We start from the raw sequence: 17,451 nt of genomic DNA on the forward strand, positions 1-17,451 counted from the left end.
CTACTGAATTTCCCCACGGGGATTAGTAAAGGTCCATCTTATCTTATCTCTTAAACTCCAAAAAGCATTAATCAATTATTTACTTCTAACAAATGTGAAACCGTACCAGGCACTCCGACATGCTCCTCGATGAAGCCGACGTATTTCCGGGCGTTCTCAGGCAGATCCTCGAAGCTCCTCACTTGCGAGATGTCGCTCTTCCAGCCGGGCAGCGTCTCATACTGGACGTCCACATGCTGCAGCACCTCCTGATTGGCTGGCACAGAATCAATGAGAGGAAGGGAGGAGGAGGGGAGGAGGAGTAATATCACACCATTAGCTTTACAGGCAATCAAGCAGCTATGATAACAGATCAATATGTTGCTGCCTAGAAATGGAGCTCTCTATAAATAACAGCTCTGACGGGAAGAGGAGATGTTCGACAGATTCCACTTAACAAAGAGATGCATTAACTTTTCATGATGACATTAGTCAGATCTGATTTCAAAATGTCATAAACAGTGTCAGAAGGGATTTGTTATGTTTGGAGTCCAATGTTCAACTCTTTTCAGCCTTATCTTAATTCTGTCAACTTTTTTTTCAATATCTGCATGTGCACACGGCCCTGCAGTCTCCTGCTCTTTTACTTCAATTGGTGGAGCGTCTTATCTGCTGATCAAATGGTGCATGTATCGACGAGACGCCGTTACTGCTATTTATTAAATGGCATTAATTATATAAGTGTTCACCCCTCATCTTGTCTCACCTGTGTCTAATTAATCTGTGTATTTAAGTGCTGTTTCTTGTTGAGTGGTGGGGTGTGTGAGATCCTGGTGGCTGCAGGCTGGGCTCGCGTGAACAGCAGCAGGATTGAGGCTGTGTGAACTTTGTGCACAGTGTTTTAATAAATGCCCACGTCGGGTTATATTTTTGGACGTTCGGCCTCTGCCTCCTTGCTTGGTCGGGCCGCTCAACGGTCAGTCTCACAGTGCAGCTTCAAATGACTAAGACAATTGGTTTCGTTGTTATAAGAACAAAGACACTAGACTTTTTTTAGGACCTTTCACAAAAACTAATTTAAGAGCAGATGTGAAATGTTAATGAGTAAGGCCCTTTCTTCCTCTCTGGATTTTAACTCTATTTGAATATTTACAGAAGCAGTAATCATTCACAAACCGGCTCACCTGGAAAAGTAGGTATAGTTTGGTTGTCGACTTTGTACGATACGCCCACTTTGATTTCTTCAAACATGTCAAGTATGTCCAGTTTGGTGAGGGCTATACTGTCGAAGGGATATAAGGAAACAGGAAGGTTATAAGACAAAGGAGCCGTTTACTTACTAACAAACTTATTAACATTCTCTGAGAAGAAAGATGTGTGTATGCTTCCTGTGGAGTTCGGTATCTTGCCTTAAAATAAGTGAATAAGACCCATTTTTTTCTCAGTTTTAACAAATTAAACAAACTAGTGAAACTTTATTTAAAAGAAATATAGAAATATGTATTGTAAAAAAATACAGTTTTTTGATTATTGTTCACATTTACTCCTATGATTGTCTATTAAATGCTTTGTCAGAAACATTTCCATATATCCAATGAAAACAATGCACGGTGAACTCACGCGGTGAAGCCGTTAATCATGTGGGCATATTTGATGAGCACCAGATCCAGCCAACCACATCGTCTCTTCCTGCCCGTGGTCACGCCCACCTCCTTCCCACGAGTCTGCAGCAGCTCTCCGATCTCCTGAAAACAAGAAAAACAGCTGTTTTTGTTAATGTTACAATACTTAAATCAGATGTTCTCACATATTTTACTTTAATTGCTTACTGCGATTTGGATATTGCATGTGTCCATATTGCCAAGCTATGTACTGTGCAGGTCTAAGGCATCTGAGTTAAACTTAGTTGTAAACCGACTGCGGATATACTTTCCATCTTTGTAGGTAAAAAATCATTTAAATATCTAGTGTGCATCTGTATGGGTGGCATGGTAATATGTTGAAAATGTTTTCTCTCAGTGATTGTGCTGTTATGTTAAATGTTTGTTGTTTGTTTTTCATGTATTGTGTCTTGATATTTGTCTATGTTGATGTTACACATGGAGCTGCTGTGATGCAAGTCAAATTTCAGACTTGATCTGACCAATAAAGTATTATCGTATCGTATAGTATTTGTGTTTCCTCTCACATTGATCTGCTCTGAGGGGAACGCTCCGATGCCCACTCGGGTGGTGTACGCCTTGACGACCCCGTAAACCTCCCCCACGTTCTGGGGCGGCATCCCGAGGCCCGTGCACACGCCCCCCACCGTGCAGTTTGACGACGTCACGAACGGGTACGTCCCTGCAAGACACGAGGAGGGAAGGCTGGTCAAACTGAGATACAAGCTGAACAAACATGCAGCGGAAAGAAGTGGGAAGATTTGTGAAGACGAGAGGATTTCAAAGTCTGACAGTGTGGACAAACAAAAGTGAGACACAGTATATTTATATCACCAGACATCGCTCTGCACTCTGTGTTGCACTTCTGGTTAGAGGCTAACTGCATTTCGTTGCCTTAGTACTTGTACTCTGTGCAAAGACAATAAAGTTTAATCTAATCTAAGAATCATTATTTACAGCCTTACTAATATACATATATATTTTTTTAAACAGTTCAACAAGAAATACAAAATATGTATTAATAATTATTCTTTGTCTTTCTTCTATTAGGTAGATAATCCTTCTCTCAATGTTTGACCACGTTTCCCATAATGCTTTTGGGTAATGCTTGCAAATGGTCATTGGGTAAATATTTGGTAAAAGCATCAACAGTCGACCCTGCAATATTGTCACAGTATCAATATCGAGCCCTGAGGAAGGCTTGTCTTTAACATACCAGAAAAGTATATTTTGACAAATGCCGGTTCAGCTGGTTTGCATAAATCAAACCGATTAAAGGTGGGGTATGTCATTTATTTCAGAAACACTTTTTGTTATATTCCATGGAATGCTCTTAACATCCCGATAGCAATGAATATATTAAATGCTTTGACAATAAATACATAAAAACATTTCATCTGTGGAAGCCGTGGCGCTGTAAAAAGCACGACCAATCATCTGAGCCGGCCCGGCTAAAATAACTGGATGGCCTACCTGCCTGTCAGCCTTCCATCTGTGCACAAACTTATCTCATGCCCTCATTGGTCATGTGCGCAGATTTTTTCCAGTTGTTTACTTTCAAATTCTAGCGCACTTGAGCTGGTTTCTCCAATCTTACCTACCCTACCTTTAAGTAAGCATTCACACAGAGCTACACATCACACCCCATTGGACAAATACCTGTAGACAGACTTGCTGATTCATGACAAAAGCAGAGAGTTCACTCAATCTCACGAAGATTCCCCAAATTCCCAGCTGTGACTTTTCTGTCTAGCATTTTCCGTCTTTAGTCTAAGCAGACCCCAGGATGTGCCTGAGGTGATAACCATTCACAGACTGACATAGATATTAAACAAAACGTGTGGGTCAGGAATTGTGTCTCAGCTTGTGTGCAAACAAAGATTTAGTTTCCACGCCTCATTCCTGGAAGCTAAGTTAACCACTCAGTGTTCAGAGAGATGTTGTGTAATTAAAGAGGAACAGGTTGAGCAGCTTGTGTGCCCATCAGCACTCAAAATGCCCTTTAATCTAAACTAATTAAACACACTGATTTCCGACAGGCTCTAAGTCAAGATAAGATGTTTGCAAAGACATTAGCTTCATGTGAGATGGGGAAAATAAAGTTAAGGCTTGATGCTAGTGCGACTTTTGCCACATGTTCTAATCCAGTATAGATACAAGGAGTCAGAGAGAGGTTGCTTGTCCCTCAGTGTGCTGGACACCCTGATACCACCAGAGTTATTACAAGTGTGGTGTTTTGATAATAACCAGAGTTGATCTCCACTGAAATGTAATCTGCTTTGTGGCGTCACTGCTCTCAGTAATCACATGTTGCAGTGGCATACATCTGGAAGATTAGTATGTTAAAGGTCCCATGTCATGGCCATTTCCACTGATCATAGTTCCATTGTTGAGGTCTACTAGAATAGATTTATATTGTGCAATTTTCCAAACTCACATTGGTTTCTCATACAGCATCTCTGTTAACTACGTGTATTCACTGAATTTCACTCTCTGCCTTTAACGGCTCGTTGTAGCTCCAGTAGCTCCAGCCCCCACCCTCCCTGTGAGCACAGTGTGCTCTGATTGGTCGGGACGTTGTGAATCGCGCTGAGCTCCGTGGAGGTTTGGTTTCCTTGTTTAGCGATACACAGCCAAACACAGCCAAACTCATCCTGAGCACACACAAAGTCACAGCCGAAGTAAAAACAATAAGTGTGGCTTGATATTGAGTAAGAAAAAGGTTGATAAACGCTGTGAGAATGCAGAGAGAATTTCGCCACGATCCCAACGGTCTGTTATCAGCCTGCAGCCAGGGAGGAGAGATCAGCAGAGCTGCCTGCACTGAGTGTGTGTGTGTGTGTGTGTGTGTGTGTGTGTGTGTGTGTGTGTGTGTGTGTGTGTGTGTGTGTGTGTGTGTGTGTGAGGAAGTCCGTGGATTGGTCAATTTGGACCAATCAGCGGGGGCTTAACGTAACGGCTCCGCGGACGTAACGTAACGGCTCCACGGATTGGTCCATTTCGTTCCGGGTACGGTTGACACCATGCGTACCCGGAAGAATCAATGGACAGTGACGTATCTCCAACGAGGCGTTTTGGGGAGGTATTTTCTGTGTTAGAGTTTTACTCGCTACAGGGTGTACTTTGAGGGTTTGTGACTTTGCAGACCGTTTACATGCATAAAAACCTTCATAACACATAAGGGGACGGGTAATAACCAGAAAAGCATGACATGAGACCTTTAAGTCTTATTATTATTATTCAAAAAGACAAAAAATTGTTCATGTTTTTCACCTTTTTATGTTTGTGTTTCTGCTGTACATGTAATAGTATCTAATCATGAAATACAGTGTAGTCTTATGTAGTCTTTATTTTCAGTAAAAGGAAGTTTGTTTTGTCCTAAATTCTGAGTTTCTATGTTGCATTTTTCTATGATTTTAATAACTTTTGTAATAGTATTATTCTTTAAGAGGTTGACTCTGAAACATACCCAAAAACTCAAAATGAAAAATAGCCCCTTGAATTACTAGTGTATTTGTAGTAATGTCCACTGTGCTTGTTAAATAAACGATGACTCTTTGGTCCTGAGTGACCGAAGGACAGAGTGCTGATTCAGACGCCGTGGTGCTCATGCACAGTCAGGTGGCATTAAGTGGCTGAACTGTGAGCGTGCACGTGAAGCACGTCGGTGACAGTTGGTAAACTTACCGTCATCCCTAGTGTGAGCTCCCAGCAAGCTTTTTTAAAGAGCACAAAGCTTAAGAGTTTCAGTATCAACACTTTAGATGGACTGAACAGCGCTTAGCAGTTAGAAAACAACATTTAAAGGGTTAGCACGAAGTATACACAAGTTAAAGGTCACCTGTTATGCAAAATCCACTTTGTCATGTCTTTTCTACATCAACATGTGTCCCCTCTGTGTAAAGAGATTCTGGAAGTTTCATGAAAAAAGATTCTCTCTCTTTTTGTCCTGATCCATTTATATAAAAACCTGTCTGAAAATGAGCTGATCAGATTTTGGACACTTTATGATGTCATAACGATCTTTTGGCTTGTGTAACCATTAGCCAATCACCATCCAAGGTAACCCCCCCCCCCCCCCTTATCACCTGAATCTCCTCCTAGATCACCATTGAGTTCTTTTAACCAAATATCTCTCAGAGGGGCGTGGGGAGGGGCTCCTTATTTTCATCTAACAGACAGAGAATCAGCACTTTGGAAATAGGGGATTATGGGATGCTGCAATTATCTGTTTGGTGTTTGGAGCCAAACACTTCAGAGACATGTTTTGTACATATCTGAGACCTATAATATATTGATGGAAACAGTATAATCGGGGACCTTTAACACTAAGTTGTTAATCGTTGCACACACACACAGTGCTGTACTGACCAAAGTCGATGTCCAGCAGCGCTGCGTTTGCTCCTTCCACCAGGATGGTCTTGGGAGGGCCGTGCAGAGCCTCGTACATGTAGTGCACCCCGTCCCTCACCATGGGCTTCACCCTCGACACATACTCCTAAAGATCACACGTCATGTTAATGCAAGACAGACAAATGTAGGTATTATGAAATAAATAATTATTATTTATCTTTATTACCTTTAACCTGAGAAGCTCTCCCTCTATGTCAATCACTAGTGTGGGGTACATAGCCTTGTACTGGTGAGCCAACACTTTATACCTGTAACAAGCAACGTTATAACAGTTACATAATGTTGCAATAGGATGAGAAACACAGGAAGCTCACAAACACCACATCTTGCCATTTTTATGCAATACATTCCTCTCAACCCCAAGCCCCAGAAACTAAATACTTATTATTTTGTGTGTCTGAAGAACCGATAAGGCACGTTAACCAGTAACGTCAAATGTTATGTCTTTTATTGCTATACAATAAGGTGTTTATTTTAACTAGTCGGTGAAGTTCCAACCCAAGTTAGTCGGCCATCAGAGAGAATGACATTTTGGTGGAGGAGTAACAACAGACCACATTTTGACTATGTTCAATCCTGCCTAAAATAAAAAAAGCAGAAGTCTCCAGAAAGAAATGGGCTTAACTTTTGATTTCAAAATTACAACATCAGGCCAGAAAACATGAACGTATTAGACAACTTTGTAATTTGCATTATTTCCACTAAAGAAAATAAGGTAGGTTGTATGAAAATGTTGCAAAGTTTTAAAATCTGGTCTTGAAGAATTATCATAAATTGTGCAGTGTTTGAGTGTGTGTTGAGTCTTCAAACTTTTGATTTAAGAACAATGAAACCCCCTTTGTGTAACACAGGTTTTTTTTCGGTCTGAACACCCGCTTTGACTTGGGTTCTTTGAACTAAATGATCAGAGTTTGAGTTTAGAAAAAAACGTTCCTAGAAATATGCCTTGAATTCAATCAAGCTATACAACTGGAGCTTGATTGCACTTTGACATACAGGTAAGGTTTCTGCAGTTCCTCGGTTAATAAGAAACTCAGCTAAGGAAATGTACTGCAGTTACAGTGCTCACACCCTCATTTGAAGATAGATCATAACTACACTGTGACAATAAAAGCTTTGAAACTTGAATCATTGCCCAAAGTCTTTGTCGTTGACACAGTGCAGTTAAACTATGATACAGATTTCATCAAAACCCCGTCCTATTGGCTCAGACCTTTCAGAGAACGTGGTGAAGTCGGCCAGCAGGTCACAGATCCTCAGGCCGCTGCGAGCCGCCTTGGCCGAGTACACCGGACCAATCCCCTTCTTCGTTGTCCCGAGGCTGGACGGGGACGAAAGAGAGGAGGGAGGAGGGGGGGGAAATAGTAGAAGCATTAGCATGTGAGCTTAAAGGTCACCTATTATGCAAAATACACTTTTTCATGTCTTTTATACATAACCATGTGTCCCCTCTGTATAAAGAGATTCTGGAAGTTTCAGGAACAAAGATTCTCTCTCTTTTTGTCCTGATCCATTTCTATAAAAACCTGTCTGAAAATGAGCTGATCAGATTTTGGCCACTTTATGATGTCATAACGATGTATTGGCTTGTGTAACCATTAACTAATCACCAACCAAGGTAACCCCCCCCCCACCTTATAAACCTGGATCTCCTCCTAGAGCACATTGTGTTCTTTTTAACCAAATATCTCTCAGAGGGGCGTGGGGAGGGGCTCCTTATTTTCATCTAAAGTAACAGACAGCACTTTGGAAACAGGGCTGAAACAGAGGGGATTATGGGATGCTGCAATGATCTGTTTGGTGTTTGGAGCCAAACACTTCAGAGACATGCTTTGTATATATCTGAGACCTATAATGTATTGATGAAAAACAGTATAATCGGGGACCTTTAACACAACATTTAATCATGTTAGTCAGCACAACTGTTGTGAAACTCTTAATACTTTCAGACAAAGTCCTTATTGTGAAATCCACCGAGTGTATTTTGGAGCTTGTGAAGAGATAATTTAAGACGATACAGAATCTATGGTGGACCAGCCATGTTTGAGTGAAAATCTTTTTACTTGCAGTAAATCATAGATAACAAAAGAGACAACTGTTGATTTGTATCTGAATAGTCCAATGATGACACTACAACAAGCAGAGTTTCCACCGTCATTAGGCTTTTTTCTGCATCTCTACATACTTGAGCAGATATCAGAGAGACACAACTCGAATAAGATGTTAAAATTGAGACATTCAAATATGACAAACTCTACAAGCAGCTCTTGTAACTCGGCCTAATATCTCGGCCTCCATTTGCTTATCCTACAAGCAAACTACAGAACTGAAATAGATCCTCTGTGGTTATCGCGTTTCATCATTAGCCGATGTTTAACATGCAGTATCCAATAACCAAAGCGACATTTACCTCTAAGTATATATATATATAGTAAAAGTACTCAGCAGCTGTGGCTATTACATTAAAAACATTATCAGAGTGTTAATATTAATGCTCAATGCATACAAAGCATTTAACTGCTCGAGGTGCAGCTGTATTACTTTATTTTATATTAATTAGTTATGTAGCTACACAGATTTGAATTGATTGTTCATTTTTCATTTCATCATAATGTACACAGACTTTAATTCTGTATATATAGTGACAGGTTTACATCTGCTTTTGTTTGAGTTGATGTTTCAAAATGTTCTTTCACTATGACTAGATTTATTGTTATTATGAGTTTGTTTTGTTTGTTTGTTTGTTTGTTTGTAGCATCAATACTGAACTTTTCCCCTTTGTGTTCCCAGTGTTGAGATAAACTCTGGCTCAACAACGTGTGATCCGACTGTGACTTCATTCTGACGCGTGGAGATGTTTGAAATCCACCAGCCGGTCAGAGCAATCTGCTGAAAGCCTATAATGACCCTGCTATTAAGGCACCCTGACTGACACACACACACACACACACACACACACACACACACACACACACACACACACACACACACACACACACACACACACACACACACACACACACACACACACACACACACACACACACACACACACACACACACACACACACACACACACACACACACACACACACACACACACACACACACACACACACACACACACACACACACACACACACACACACACACACACACACACACACACACACACACACACACACACACACACACACACACACACACACACACACACACACACACACACACACACACACACACACACACACACACACACACACACTTTCTGGCTGGTTGTTCAGGGCTTTGGTTGCTGAGCTGGTTAAGACAGTCCAGCTTTGAACAGGAATACACAGTCTCTATTGAGCTTAATACTGTGAAGACTCCACAACCAACATACCATTCAGTAAGGTTCACTGTGCAGGCTAATTTAGCATCATAATATAATCGTTTTACAAATAGTGTTTGTTGAATACCTGTTTTTGTCTTTAAATCAAAACCATAACTATATGGAATCCTTGTATCTTTGTTAAGAGTCTCGTGGTATGCTTGCTAACAGGAAATGGTGTTTTCTTTTTCGTGTCTGGATGACACGCTGCTGTTTAGAAACACCACCTGCTGCAGGGCTGCTACAGCATGCTCTGCCTGACCTCTGACCTTTCCTGGGATTCCTGCAGGCAGAGCAGAGCTGAGATAATGTTCATGTGTCCCACTGTGGAAAGACATTTCTGTACACATGGACGTGAAAATGACTGAAGGAGGACATGTCGTTTCTGTTCAATCTCACTTAAGAATTTCATGTATTATAGAGGATAATAATATGTTAACATGGACAGGTATCTATATTGAGCGTTTCTACTTTGGCTGTTACGTTTTTAGTACCAAAATTAGTGTAGCAGAATAGTGATATTTTCATAAATGGAGCTTAATTATCACTCGCGCACAGTCTGTAAGGTTGGTATCTAAGAACCAACCTGTTGTTTTAATTGAGAATGCAAACAAAACGCAAACTAAGGCTGATGCTATTAACTTAGAACATAGCATAAATCACATTTAACAAATCAATTTGGACAATTCTATGTTAATTGTGAAGCCTTAGTGTATAATGTGTGGAACACTGTTGCTCTGTCAACAATAAAAAGGTACACATCTAAAATCATCCAGACAAAAGAAATAGATCTTACTTAAATTCACATCAGAGAAAAGAGAATACAGCAAAAATTAATGCTTTAACGATTCAAACAACAACAAAAAGCATTTTTTGACAATCCACGAGTTGTTTTTCTCTTCAGTCAAAATACAAGGAGGCTCACAGTGTGGGCAGTGACTCATGAGATTAGAAATAAAAGACATACCTATTGCTACAGAAAAAATGTTCTAGCCTCCATGTTTGATGGTGTGTGTGTGTGTGTGTGTGTGTGTGTGTGTGTGTGTGTGTGTGTGTGTGTGTGTGTGTGTGTGTGTGTGTGTGTGTGTGTGTGTGTGTGTGTGTGTGTGTGTGTGTGTGTGTGTGTGTGTGTGTGTGTGTGTGTGTGTGTGTAGCTATTTTTAAAGCAACAGGTTTCTTACTTCTTGCCTGCTTGCTCTTGTCTTTGCTGTTCCTGAACACTGTCAACAGCTTGGTGGAAGTCAAACACTGCAGAGGAGGAAGAGAGGGCACACACACTTCACACACTCCTCAGTTGGCAGGGCTCACACTTCCACAAACACACACACACCTTTTTGCATGCAAACATACAAACAACATTCACACAGAGGACTCACCAATGTGTGCTCTGTCGGAGATGATCAGCCTCTTCTCCCAGTCTTTTAGACCTGCAGAAACACACACACACACACGTTGAGTCTCCAAACGCTAAAAGGCACACTTTTCTTTTGTAACTTTTTCATTTAAAAACAACTCACCTTTTCCTTTGCGTTCGTTTTTTTCTGCCTCTTCAAACAGGCCTGGCAGGTGGATCACGACACCGTTGCCTGAGGTTAAAATAAATAAACAGTTAAGTTCAGTCTCTGTTTGAAGAGAGCTAGATGAAACTGACTCTCCTTGGGACAGTGCAACACTTAGAAATATCCGGTTGATATTCTGGGCTCTCTCAATGAAAACATCCTCCCCTCTGTCATGAACCTTGGAGTGACTTTCGATCGCGCTTTTACATTTGATAAGCAGGCCAGCACCGTAGTCAAATCCTGCTTTTTTAAAATAAGACTATTGGCCGAGACCAAGTCGTTTTTATCTTTTAAAGACCTAGAAAGGGTTATTAACGCCTTTGTAACCTCAAGACTGGACTATTGCAACGCTCTGTATGTGGGTATGGACCAGGCCTCAATTAAACGCCTGCAGCTAGTTCAAAACGCAGCTGCACGTCTTCTGACAGGCCACAAAAAGCGTGACCACATCACCCCAATTCTGGCCTCACTGCACTGGCTTCCAATTCGGTTCAGAATTGATTTTAAAATGCTTTTATTTGTTTTCAAAGCTTTAAATGGGCTGGCTCCGGCCTATATAGCAGAACTCCTCCATCGCTACACCCCAGCCAGAGCTTTAAGGTCTGATAGTGCCCAAGACCAGGCTACAAACCCGAGGTCTCCGAGCCTTCGCAGCAGCTGTCCCCAGGCTCTGGAACACTCGGCCCCTCCATGTGAGGTCAGCCCAGACACTAGGGGGTTTTAAATCATCACCCAAGACACACTTCTTCTCTCTGGCCTTCTAGTCAGAGCGGAGTATGACACCTGACTATTCCCTGTGTTTTTGTTTTTTATATTTCTGTTGTAAATTATTGTCTTTTATTGTGATTGAAGTAAAGTGTTTTTATTACATGTACAGCACTTTGGCTCGACCAAAAATCGCTTTTAAATGTGCTCTATCAATACAACTTGATTTGATTTGATAAATGCTCCTTTGTTCTTCTGTGTAACCGAAATAAATAAGTTTGTCTAAGCACTATCAAGTAACACCAATAATACTAAATAATTTGTTGTTGCTGCAGTACTCTTTTTTTAAAAGAAAACTAAGTGGCCTCTAGATTTGGCCAGAGTTATCAATTGCTTTATAAAAACGAAATCCTTTCGCAACTTAAAAATGGACAGCAGTGAGAATAAAATGCCAGAAATGCTCTCCATTTAACCATAAAACTCTACAGAGGGACTACCCTCCTGGATAGATCAATGTGCATACCATGAGTGATCTGATCATGTGGACGCACTTGCATTTTTAACATGAACATCTGGCAAAAAGTGGAGACTTCTATAAAAACAAAAAATAAACATGGCTTTCATTGAATTACTTTGTTGTACTATTGGTCCCATATCTGTTTGTGGGGCAAGTGCTCAAGAACACACCAGACACACTGAGCTGAAAGACATTCTGAGTGTGTGTGCCAGCATAACGCATTAATGCAGATAGAAGAAAGAGCATTAATGTGATTGGATATTGACGGATCATACAGCTCCACAGAGTAAGAGTGCTGGAGGCCAAGAAGTAAGAGCAAGACACCATTAGCTAATGAAGTTACTGCAGATGAGTGGATGTGATGCAGTCTGGCTCTGATCCAACACCACTCTCACTGAAGCAGCATCAACATGGAGCTCCTGCCGCGCGGCTAAAAGCAGTCGATCAATTCTTGAGAAAACAGCCAGGAAAAATGCCCTTGGAACGAGAGTCCGTGGGTAATTGTGTACGAGCAAAGCTTTTACTCGGTCACTTGCATCTTTCTCTTATTGTATTTATTTGACATGTAGTTCACTTCTCCATTAGGGCTGCTCAATTAAATCATATTTTAATCGCGATTACGATTATGGCTTGCAACGATTCCGAAAAAAACGTAATCGAAATGAAACGATTATTTTTTTTATTATTATTATTACTTTTTTTCTTTATACATTTATTTTTATTTTTTAGTTGAATTATGCTTAAAGTTCAGGGTAATCAACTGTTTCTCCAATAAATTGATGTTTTCAAAGTAAATGGATAATCGTTTTTATTAATCGTGATATCAATTATTGACCCAAATAATCGAGATTATGATTTTTACCATAATCGAGCAGCCCTAGTCTTCAGTACAGGTGGCAGTATTGTCACCTGCCTGCGCTCATCTCTGAAACCAGACCATGTAAACAGGATGGTGTTTCTAGAAAAAAATCTTTAAGAGATGACATGAGCAGCCCTACCAGCATTTGCCATGGTGGCCAAAACATTTTAATTTAGTCTTAAATTGTAGTTCAACATTTATTTCCTGTTACTTCTGGACCATGACGGTTGGCCAGCCTTTAACGTTTAACTGAGTGGAATATTTTGAATATGTTTTACCAAAATAGTGGCTATATGTTAAGGAGTTTTCAGGTTGTGACAGTGCACTGCAACATGTTTGTTGATCTTGTTTATTGGTATTTATTATTTTGATATTATTTATTTAAATGTAGACATGAATGTATAATTTATTTTATATTGGTTTTAAAGTTGATTATCCTGAACGTATAATTCAACAGTTAAAAAGTTCTAATTATTATTTGTATTTGTTTTAAAGTACAATAAATGGATGTTTTCAAAGTCAATGAATAATCGCATTTAATAATCGCAATTACAATTATCGACCCAAATAATCGAGATTATGATTTTTGCCATAATCGAGCAGCCCTATAATTTATGTTATCTTCTTCTTGAAGTGTTTTTTTATTGTTTACTTCTTCTTTATATTGATGTTGCATTGTTGGAGGAGCATGGGATTTAAGATTTGTATTGCCATAATTAAACTGTAGCTACTGTGTGTGCACATGACAATAAAGCCTTTGAATCTTTGAAGCCGCAAGTCCTTCCTTTCTGTAGCGGTCAGACTATATAACCACCACGGCCCCTAGTAGACCCCCACACACAGACACTATAACACCACTTGTTGTTAAATACCAACTATGTGCAATATGTGCAATATATATATATATATATATATATATAAAAATGCCGTTAATTACTGTGCAATATATACCTGGCTGCTAAATCTTCAGAACTGTTACAGATACTTCTTTAATATTTTCTTTATACATTCTTCTTAGTTAACATTAAGCTGTCTTTGGCTCTTTTCTGCTGTAACAAATGTACATTTCCCCCCCTGTGGGACGAATAAAGGTATTCTGATTGAAGGGTGTGTGCACCTCAGTAAGTGTGTGTAGATCGAACCAACACTGAGAGTGAATTTAAGTCTGCATTTGTGTGCGTTACACACCAATGAAGGCGGTGACCTTGGGGTTGATGATGCCGCTGGGCAGGAGGTGGAAGTCGTACTCCACCGAGTCCACCACCACTGTGTGTCCTGCGTTGTTGCCGCCCTGCAGACGAGACAGAGAGCTATGAGACAAACAGAAACTCAGAGACACCTAATGGACGCTCTGAAACTTTGTTTAGCTGGGCTGAAAGGCAGGCCGAATAGTTTGGCGAGTAGCAACAAGCATCACACACACACACTCGCCTCTGTTTGTTAGTGTGTGTGATGCTCTGTGCGGTTGCTTGGAGACTCCTGCTCATGATGCATTCAGATCTCGAGTGACATTCTCACTACAGTGTAAACTTGCATGTCAGTAAAATGGACTGTTGTTATTGTGGATGAGGTGTTATGTAATAATGTTTTGGGACCAACATCAAGATCCTGTAAAGACTTGCTGCTCTTACATCAGAAACAAACTGCAGTTCACTTTTAAACTTCACCCTTTAAAGCCACCAGTCGCCATCAAAGTGATCATGTGCTGTTTGGCAACCCTCTGACAAACTATCCAGCCTTTTTTGGCACAATCAAGTCCAATCATAAAACCAAGGCCAAACATAAACCACGGCTTTGACAGTCAATAGGCCACAAGATAATTTCTCTATTCTTAACCTAATCCTTTTTCTAGTAGTACTGCATGTTAAATTCTACGCTTTTAACGATGTTAACATATTGTAATTAGCCTTTTTCCGCCAAATAGCTGGTCATGAGTTCCACATTTCTCCAAGTAATTTTCTTGGCTATTTTCCTCTTAAAGTTATTAAGAGAACATATTATGTTCTTTTTCAGGTTCATAATTGTATTTTGTGACATTATTTTTCTCATAATGCCTGTGATGCCGCACCTCTTTTCATGTGATAGGCTAAGGGCCGGCCCTTAGCCTATCACATAAAATGTGTTGGAGAGCGCTAGCCAATAGAACCAAAAGTGTTACATAGTGATGTCACAAGCCGCTTTCACACCAAGTACTTTGCCGTACTTAGTTCCCAGCACTTAGTACCCCCATGGATCTAAGAGCCGATCGCGTTCACACCGGAATAAGTTCCCAGAGGGAAGATTACACAAATGAAGCCGCTGACGTCACTTCTTCTTCTTCTGCTGCTTTGGGTTTACTGGCAGGCCGCAAACAACTTCACGGCGTATACTGCCACCCGAAGTCCCCGGCCGGAAGTCCCTGGAGTTGGGGACTGGCTTCAGTAGAAGCTGCTGGGACTCCCAGCAGCTTCTACTGAAGCCTTCCGAGTAAATCGCCAGAACGCCAACACCTCCTCATCTCCACCGCTCCCATGTTTTCTTTTGTGTTGCCATAAGTTATTCTCTTTCATTTGGTGCGCGGGGCTAATGCTAATGCTAATAATGCTAATGCCAGCAAATACAATGGCGGCTTCAAAAACTTTTTCGAGTTTTACGGGGCGTGGTTTGCAATTCGCCCAGCCAAACAGAAATGGGAACTTTTTTCTCCCCAGGAAAGTACCACCTCTCTAGCAGGGACTGAAAAGGGGGTAAAAGTTCTCATGAACTAAGTTCTCTTTTTGGTGTGAACGCAAAATCCCAAGAACTATCGAAACGAAACGGGAAAAGTACTCCGGTGTGAAAGCACCTATTGTGTTAAGGACGTATACAAAGGAGTCCAATTGAGGTGTTTCCAGCAGGAGGGGGGGAGTGTGTGGGAGAGAAACTCCCTTAGGAGGAAACTTTGGGATGTATGCAGGGCCGCCCCTCCCTACAGGCCAATCACGCAGGCTGCATGGGGCCCCGCCTTGCGCAGGGGGCCCCGCCGAGAGGGCCTCAGCTGTTGTGCGCAGTTCTCCGCGCAGTTCTCCGTGCACCCCCCGCTGACACACGAGAGGTGACAAGGGGAGCACGTCTGTAACCCGACACCGTTGCAATTAATCAACATCTGACCAATCACGGCTTTGATACGGCCACTAGTGCAAGTGAAGAGATGTCGGTGAAAAGACAGTTTCAGTCCGGCGCAAGCAAGAGGGAAAAAACACAAAACACGAAGAAACTAGAGCATCACTCGAAGGTGGGTTATTGTCTGAGTCAAATGTACAACTTGCGAATGTTGTATAAGTCAAATTGCCAATTGCCATATTAAAACATCAGCTGCAATTCACAACATGAAGAACTTACTTTGAGCAGCAATAGCAGGCTAATCGAGATGCAGTTATTTCCAGCATTCTTTATTTACCATTCATTCAAGTATGTTATGCCTTTTATCTGCTAATGTACAGGAGGAAGAGTGATAAACTGTCTGTCTAGTTGGCTTACATAACAGTTAAAGTTTACAGCCAAAAAAACATGGAGCATTTTTCCCCTTTTCATTTTTATGTCAATTTGCACATTTCATGGTGATGCTCAGCTTCTCCCCTTAACTCCTAACATTCATCATCATGTCAACCACAACACAAAGACATACTGATAGAAATGTGTGTGTAGTTGTTGATACATTGCTGACAGAGGGAACTACATTTTAATACAGATTTAAGAAATATCAGTTTTTTAGCATGTCATAAGCATGTTTTGTCTTGACTATATTACAACTATATAATAATACAATAATATAGTATTTATATTATTGAATTGATTATGATTATTAGTAGAAGTAGTTTATTTGCATTAATTATATTTTAATCTTTTTGAGGCTAGTATTTGGCAGGAAATGCAGACGTATTCACCTGTAAACGCATACTGAACGACAGTATGCACATTTACCATTATCAACTGTTTTGATAATAATAATAATAATAATAATAATAATAATAATAATAATAATAATAAACAGGAATTATATTTGCAAAGTCGCCTACTTTGTTTTCAAAAAAACGTTGTTCACTCCTGTCGGTTGAGGGGGGGGGGGCTCATCTCACAATGTCGCTTGGGGCCCCAAGTTGGCCAGGGGCGGCCCTGGATGTATGCCTTAGCAGACATTTACATGCACAAACACACACTACAGAAAAGAGAAGCATAATAGGGCCTCTTTAATATCATGCACTTAATACCTAAAGCAATGTTGTTTATTTAACATTTTTACCAAAATCTAAAATCATAAAAACGACATGGTGGGTCACGATGGCTGACGGAGGGAATTGAACTGGTATTTAACAGAGACGATATGGGTCGGTGGATGTTAATCGGTTTGCTACATACTGTATTTGCCA

At 40.6% G+C, this 17,451-nt stretch overlaps 1 protein-coding gene across 2 annotated transcripts in view; it reads right to left on the bottom strand.

Moving 5' to 3' along the window:
- adss2 (adenylosuccinate synthase 2) overlaps positions 1 to 17,451 on the bottom strand; it is a 29,783-nt gene that overhangs the window by 3,064 nt on the left and 9,268 nt on the right. For both annotated transcript variants that reach the window (XM_079690387.1, XM_079690388.1), the window contains exons 2-12: positions 14,252 to 14,354; positions 10,941 to 11,009; positions 10,800 to 10,850; positions 10,605 to 10,671; positions 7,267 to 7,374; positions 6,220 to 6,301; positions 6,012 to 6,138; positions 2,168 to 2,322; positions 1,600 to 1,724; positions 1,164 to 1,261; positions 107 to 256 (exon numbers count right to left, since the gene is read on the bottom strand). In XM_079690387.1, coding sequence (XP_079546513.1) covers positions 107 to 256; positions 1,164 to 1,261; positions 1,600 to 1,724; positions 2,168 to 2,322; positions 6,012 to 6,138; positions 6,220 to 6,301; positions 7,267 to 7,374; positions 10,605 to 10,671; positions 10,800 to 10,850; positions 10,941 to 11,009; positions 14,252 to 14,354 — 1,135 coding nt within the window. The remainder of the gene's footprint in view (positions 1 to 106; positions 257 to 1,163; positions 1,262 to 1,599; positions 1,725 to 2,167; positions 2,323 to 6,011; positions 6,139 to 6,219; positions 6,302 to 7,266; positions 7,375 to 10,604; positions 10,672 to 10,799; positions 10,851 to 10,940; positions 11,010 to 14,251; positions 14,355 to 17,451) is intronic.

Source organism: Notothenia rossii (genome assembly GCF_949606895.1).
Source record: "Notothenia rossii genome assembly, chromosome: 6".
In the NCBI taxonomy this organism is placed as follows: domain Eukaryota; kingdom Metazoa; phylum Chordata; class Actinopteri; order Perciformes; family Nototheniidae; genus Notothenia; species Notothenia rossii.